Source organism: Chenopodium album, chromosome 19 (genome assembly GCF_948465745.1).
Source record: "Chenopodium album chromosome 19, dcCheAlbu1.1, whole genome shotgun sequence".
NCBI classification, from domain to species: domain Eukaryota; kingdom Viridiplantae; phylum Streptophyta; class Magnoliopsida; order Caryophyllales; family Amaranthaceae; genus Chenopodium; species Chenopodium album.
In genome coordinates this window covers 7,678,079-7,685,635 of record NC_137852.1, presented here as the reverse complement: position 1 = coordinate 7,685,635, position 7,557 = coordinate 7,678,079, and the positions used below count along the sequence as shown (strand labels likewise).

Sequence of the window (7,557 nt, the reverse complement as noted above, 5' to 3'; positions counted from 1 at the left end):
TCTGGGTTGATACCAGCAATTAACTTGATAAGACCCAACTGTACTTGATAAGAAAACCCGTATATTCAACTAAATACACCCAATTCCAATCACCACTCATATTCACAGATGACAGGAAATTTATTGAGAAACAGAATTAAACATATAACATGAGAGACTTTAATGTGGAAAACCTCTTCGGTGTGAAGAGTAAGGCCACAAGACTTGGAGGAGTCCATCAATCTCTTCTTTCATTATAATAGCTCAAAGGTAGCAATATTCTAACAAGTTTCACAAATGTTTACATACAGCAAATACCTACATAAGAGATCAACAAAAAGATTACAGAGGTGACTGATGTCGCCAGAAAACAAAGATCATGTCCATTTGTGTTTCCTGACAAGCTGGAGCTCACATCCACGATCATGCCATCTGAATCGAAGCTCCATGTGCCCCTAATAAGCAGACCAGGTATAAGCCCAAATACACCACGACAATCTCAACACTAACCTGTGATTAGCATCATAGTGTAAGCTTTCCCTACCTTCGAGGAAGGGTTGAAACTCCACCAATCATATGCTCAGGCCAATCCAATTAAACTACCTACGATGACCAATGTAAAACAAGGGCCTCGATTCAACTCACACATACACCAAAGTGGCAAAGTCAGGAAACGATTAAAAGGCCTCACCAAAAAAGCATCCCTTTGCAATTTCATTTCACTTGTTTGGTACTTGATGTTTGTCTGGTTGCATCAACGATGCACATAGCCTGGCCCCACTAAGGAGGATCGAAATAGTCAACGTCTTCACTTGAGTATAGCATTCCTTCACTACATTTCTTAAGCAAACCTCCTTCCTTAATTCCTAGCAAAGTCTGGTAAAAGCTTCCTTCCCTCGGTGTGATTACATTTATCCCATTCAATATTCACATCCTCTGAAAGCATTGAGCAGTAACAAAATACTGCATATGATGTATCAAGGAGGAAGAGAGGTCAGATGTGCATAGCACTTATTAAGGAGCTCCGAAGCTGTATGCATGCTTCATAAATAGACAACAAATTCAAAATCATACTATCAGTAGGGTAGTTGATATTTTTTATACTACCTCCGTTACATAATATTTGCAACGACTAGACATTTTCCCTCTCTACTTTATGTCAAATCGTTGCAAATAATATGTAACGGAGGTAGTATGTACAATGTCATGAGAACAGAACACAAGATATACAACCCTACATGCACAGAATCTGACTTAGAGTGGCACAAGGGTATATATACAGAAAATAAGCTAAGGTAATTACAGATTCAATTTACTGACTTCACTAATCAGATTTTTTATTTTTTTCCAACAATAGCTCTTAATTTCTCACTCAGATAAACGACTTAGTAAATAGCAACCTATTGTACAATTTAAACTAGAAACTCAGAAATCTTAATCAATGGAATCCAGTTCATAAAAGGTAGTGGGCTATTCAGGTCTGAAATTTCAGATACCTAAAGCTTGCAGGATCACCTGAGTGAGATGATAGCATGAATTAGTTTTCCTCTGATAAAGAACAGCAGTTTATGATTAAATTCAGGAAACAAATATGCACAAAAAGCCACTCAACAACATGAGTAGAGAAATAATGCAACATAGCTACATAGGGTAATGGTAATGATAACGATAATTCCTGCTTGGAAGTACCTGATGAGAAGCTTACAGCAGCATGGAATTGTTGTAACAGTATTCATCAATTGTGGTAATTCAACAGACCAGATAATGGAGGCTGACTTGATTTGGTTAAGTCAAGAAGCTAATGGCTGTCCAATAGTGAAGATAAAATTAAAATCGTTGATCCTTAACCAATAACCCAATGCCTTAAGTAACAGCAAGCTAGATTTGTAACATGTATTTTCATGCAGCTCCATTTAAGTCCATACATCACATAATCTGATGAATTCCTAAATGATTACTTTAGGAAACACACTCACTAAAACAATAAACATGGGAAACAGTTGAACTGCATAACCTATAAGCAAGTCTGACATTTGTACAAATAGTATAACTATTGTCTATGAAACAAATTGTGCATCAACCAGCTTCTGGAGAAGTACTTATGTAAATTTTCCCTTTTTTCTTTTAATAACAAAAACACCCTTTTAAGAGCAAAATGTCCAACACGTGAGCTGACTAATAATCCACCCTATACGATGTATGAGTATCCCTTTTGCCTTATTCTATTTCATTCTAAGGGGTGATTTACATATTTCACCCCCTTTTAAATAATAAGAATGTACTAATAGAGATAAAAGATACTCCCTCCGGCCTCGGATAATCTTTTTATTAGACTTTAGTCAATTTACTTCCCCTGATAACAAATGTCATCATTTAATAAAAAGAATACAAAGACAGAGTTGAGAAAATCACATGTTAACTTCGGGGATATGTTGGAAAAGGTGCCAATCTTGACCATTCGGCTTCTTATATCTTTCTTTCAAATGTGGGCAACCACAGATATTAAGTTCCTGTAAAGAGGTAAGGCCTAGTAATGACTGTGGAAGTGATGCCAATTCTGGACAACCAAGAATGTCAAGCTGACGAAGCAAGGAGAGGTTGCCCATCTCTTCTGGGAGTTGTGTCAAGACTGCCAACTTCTCAAGACTTGAGAAATGAAGTCTTTCGAGGACAGAGAGATTCCCCAATGTTATATTTTCCAAGCTTTTGCAATCAGCAATCTTGAGATACTGAATGGAATTTGATGATTCTATAGTCAGACTTGTCAGTGCCTTGCATCCGCATATCGTTAATATTTGTAGATTAGAAAGCCTACCACTGATTGCCAGATAAGCTGGTCCATCTTCAATATTATATATACTCAATTTTTTTAAAGAGGTGAAGAGAGTTCTTGAAGATAAAGATGAAGATGCTTTTTCATCATCAATTGACATCAGATTCGATTCTAACATCTTCCCATTGATTTTTGTCACCTCCAAATAATCCAACTTTGGTGCTAGAGGCATTGATGTCAACTTGGGGCACTTAAATAATGTCATTCGCCGAAGACAGGGAAACAACAATTGCCTTGGCTCAACATCATCATTCGTAACATCATCATTCGTTGATGGTCTTGTCCACTCCTTTAGAGACCATAAAAACAAGATTGACAAGGTCATTAAGGACGGGAAGTAACCATTTTGGGCTCCAGAACCACACTTTCCACCTCCACTTACCCAGATGTTGTCTTCATCTTCTACATACTCCAAGTCATCAAGCGAAGATAAATGAAGTTTATTGAGATAAGGCAGCCGACTCAAATGAGGAAGAACTCTGCAATTACTGCAATCATCAATACGAATGGAAACAAGCTTAGATAACCCATCCAACCATCTACGTGGCATCTCAACTCCTTCGTAATCACGAACTCCAATATCTTTAAGATTTGGAGGCAGTTGCAAGAACATTAACATTCTATCCACTTCACTTAAATCTTGAGTACCTTCCATGCCCCAAAATAGTAAGCGAAGACTAGTCAATCGCTGATTATCCTTCAAATTTGCCCTCTGTGCTTCCACAACAGCATCACTTCGCCACTTGCTAAATCTAATAAGCTGATTGCCACAAAAATTCAAGGGTGGCAATGAATCTATACCACAGCTTTTCCCAACCACAAACAGATCCAACATTTTCAAAGATGTCATTTTCTCAAATCCTAATGGCAAATCACTCAAACCACTCTCATCAATTTCCAAGTGCCTCAGGTTGTCCAATTTACAAAAATCTCTTGGCAACTCTGTAAGAGAAGAACAGCCAACAAGCTTCAGTGTTTGCAGGTTCTGTAATCTTGTTATGTCATCAGGAAGAAATCTAATACGTTGATTCCTTGCAAGATTAAGGTACCTTAGATGTCTCAACTTCCCTACAGAATTTGGGACCACGGAGATAGTCATATGCTCTAAGTCCAAGACACACAGAGACTGAAATTTTAAAATCACCAATTCAAGAGATGATGCTTTTATAGTGCAATTATACTCAAAACGAGACAGTATCAATGACCGCATCTTCCTAGCAGCAAGCAATGTAACTGGAACATCCCATCCATTATCTTCTGGCCTTTTATAAACTTTACAGCTCACATGCATAAGTCCATCAGTTGAAGATATTAGGTCTAAAGGCTCAACCTGTTTCATCTCTTCACCAGCTATATCTTGAGCCAAATCATGCACTAAATCGTGCATTTTGCAGCATATGACGTTCCCTTCATCATCTTCATTTGGATCTTGAAATAAATTCCTCCCTAACAATTCCAGAAAATATTCTTCTCCGGTATCTGTGCTTGATGGATCAAAATATCCTTGCGCCATCCACAATTTAATTAATTCATCTTTCCTGTATATGTAATCCTTTTTGAACAGTGAACAGTAAGTAAAGCATTGCTTTAATGCCGGCGGCAAGTAATCATAACTCAACTTCAACACTTGCATTATGTTATTGTCTTCGTTCCTCTTTGTCTTTGAGAATCGCGCATTTCTAATATGTTGCCAATGTTTCTCACTATTTTCAGAGTAGAGAAGGCTTCCAACAACCCTGATAGCAAGGGGAACATTTCCACAGCTTTCTACGATCTCCTTCCCAAGTTGAGTCAACACAGGATTACTCTCTTCTTGCCTCAATTGGAATGCAAATTTTTTGAAAAGACTCCAAGACTCTTCTTTAGTTAGAAGTCCTAGATTGTGGGCTTCCGTTGTCCCAACAGCTTTTGCAACATTAGCAGAGCGTGTTGTTACAATAACTTTACTCCCACTTGCGCCACATTCAAGCAAACTTAGAAGATCCAACCAACTATCCCGACTCTCATCCCATATGTCATCCAAGACAAGAAGATACTTCTTATCCTTAATTGATTCTTGGATGCGTGATTCAATCTGACTAACTAAGAGTCTGTCGGAATCCTTATCACCGGTGAAGCATTGGTAAACTCTCCTGATTACTGTGTTTTGGTCACCTACCTCAGGTACACAAATCCATTTAGTAAGATCAAAATGGTTCTGAACCCCCTCATCATTAAAAACCAGTTGAGCAAGAGTGGTTTTTCCGAGACCCCCAAATCCCACAATTGGAATCACAGTAATCTTATTCCCATCATCATAACTGGGATCAAGGAGCATCCCAATAATCTTGTTTTTATCAATTTCCCTACCAATGACATCTTCTACTTTCACAAAAGACCCTGTTTCCCTATTCCTAAAGAAACGACCCACTAATGGTTGTGATTCATCTCTACGATCATAGGCAGGCAAGTTCAAGCCAGCAACATCTGAATTGATTTCATTAAGTTGCTGTCGAATAGACTTGATTTCTCGATATATTTTCCAGTTAAAACAAAGAGTGCCAGATCTGGAGAAAGAAACACAAACCTGCTTGTTAACTTCAATCCGCTGTTTTTGGCGGTCGACAGTGAGGACAAGATCAAACAGGTCATCAACTTGGTAAAGCACCATCTTGAGCCTCCGAAGCCACTCCTTGACGGCGTCACTGCCATCCTGTTCCTGGTGCCTCTCAGCATCACGAACTCGAGCTTGGATCATCCTGATAGTGTTCTCAAGCTTCTTCATATCATCTCGTGCACCCCACCAGGATTCAGCCTCTATAAAGGCTGCTTTACCCAAAGCTTCCAAGGCTTTTGCAGCTAAGTTAGAAATAATTCCCTCTGCCATTTTTGGTTACTCTGAGCTCTCCTCTTTATGAGGGTTTTTTTTTTTTTGTGAATGATGGATGAGTTATGGACTCGGCTTTTTTGTATCAAATATCAGATGAATTACCATGTGAAGTGCACTCCTGTAGTGGTTTTTTTTTTAATCGAAATTTTAATCATAAACAAATCAGAAATTAGTTGTTTGGTCTTCACAACGGTAATTGTGAAGTGCCAGACATTTACCATGTGCTTGGATATAAAAAAATACAATATTCATCTAACAAACTAACAAAACATTTGCGTAAAAAGAACAAAATTTGATCAATATAAATTAAGGAAAAATTGTCAAAAATAATACAAAAAATAATACAAACTTTGAAGATATCTGCTTTAAATAACTTATTTTACCTATGACTTCTTTAGTCAGTTAATTTTTTTTATTTATCCTATAAATTTGTTTAATAGTTTAAAAAAAATAATACAATGTCACGTGTTCTATATAATTTGTTCATGAGGTAAGTAATCGGTTTTAACTTGTTTAAAGCGGATACCCTTCAAAATTTGTATTATTTAAAAATAATTAAAAATTTGATTTGTTTTGGCGGATTGCTCAAAGTTTGTATTATTTTTAACAATTTTTCCTACAAAATATTATAGATTTATGGGACAAACACAAAATGGTTCATCCAAGTTCATTGTACTGTGCAAACAAAAGAGTTCAAAAGTAGTGCCCCATTACTAGAGGTGTCAAAAGACAAAAACACACAATATTTGATTCAGATTTGGACTAGCGTGAACATTATAATTTAGTACTGTATGACTTATCCAACCCGACCATATCAGACCCGATCCGACCATCCGAATTGACACCCGTGCCCATTACTCTAATAGTATGAGTGTTTGGTTTTCCAAGCCGTGACTATTATTTAATGTTGTAAGAAATATGACTTATCTGAAAAATGTTGTGAAATGACAATTGTTCATTGCTCTAAAATAATTAAGCGACTTATCTGGTAATTGATGGTGTTCTCCAGATTCTTCAAATCGGCTCATGCACCCCACCAGGCTTATTGTTCCAGCTAAGTTCAAAACAACTCCCTCCGCCATTTTTCTCTTCTTTGATTTATGTGTTGGTGTTTCACTCCCTTTTCTCTATGCCTCTGACTAAAATGGAAAACAATAATTATTTATACTTCTATTCCTAACAATACATAAGTTTAATTTTATTACTTTTTTTTTTTCCCTTTTTAAAGAAGAAACTAGTTTGGCTTGTGAAGAAATAGCGAAATTCACTGTTGACTGTTCCTTCCCAATCCAAATACTCATGAAATGCAGTTGAAATTCACTCCAAATTTCGGCACCAACACCAAATTCTGATACATGATGGAATGATGCAATCCTACAGTAACCTAACCACCAAACTTTGATTTATCCCTAAATCAACAAGTTAAATACAAAGCAGTTTTGTTCATAATTGTAAGAAAATTTCAATTAAACCCATTATCCAAAATCCAATAAAACAGCTGAATCAAATCCGATATCAATCAAAATAATTAAAAAGACAAACCTTGATTAAAAACAACATCGGCTTTATTCTGCAACAAAGCAACGGAAGCATTGAAGACGGCATTAACGGCAAGAATAGCTGACTCGACACAAGCAGCACAGGTCATACCACCAACACTGACTTCAATTCTCCGAGAATTAACCAGAATTGCACAAATTTCATATACCCAGTTAACAATGTTGCCGTAAATTTCTCAAAAAAGCTGAAATTGGGGTGTTGATGTTGTTTGAGCATTTATTAGGTTCGGATTTCAAGTTTTCTTAAAAATGTTTTGTGAACCTGAAAATTTTGTGTCTCTTGGTGGCTTGGGGTCTAAAAACTCTAAATATGTTGA

The 7,557-nt window shown here is 36.8% G+C and overlaps 1 protein-coding gene across 2 annotated transcripts; it reads right to left on the bottom strand.

Moving 5' to 3' along the window:
- Positions 1–210: 210 nt before the first annotated feature.
- Positions 211–5,678, bottom strand: LOC145595752 (putative disease resistance protein RGA1). 2 transcript variants are annotated; one of them, XR_014103005.1, is made up of 3 exons: positions 2,392–5,678; positions 1,669–1,784; positions 211–942 (listed from the first exon to the last, which is right to left on the bottom strand). XR_014103005.1 is itself a non-coding variant. In XM_081652173.1 (2 exons), the coding sequence occupies exons 1-2, from the start codon at positions 5,676–5,678 to the stop codon at positions 1,778–1,780; spliced, it is 3,294 nt and encodes a 1,097-aa protein (XP_081508299.1). In that variant the 3' UTR covers positions 211–1,777. The 2 variants fall into 2 exon arrangements, 1 of the variants encoding a protein (XP_081508299.1); XM_081652173.1 differs by having other exon boundaries at positions 211–1,784.
- Positions 5,679–7,557: the final 1,879 nt, after the last annotated feature.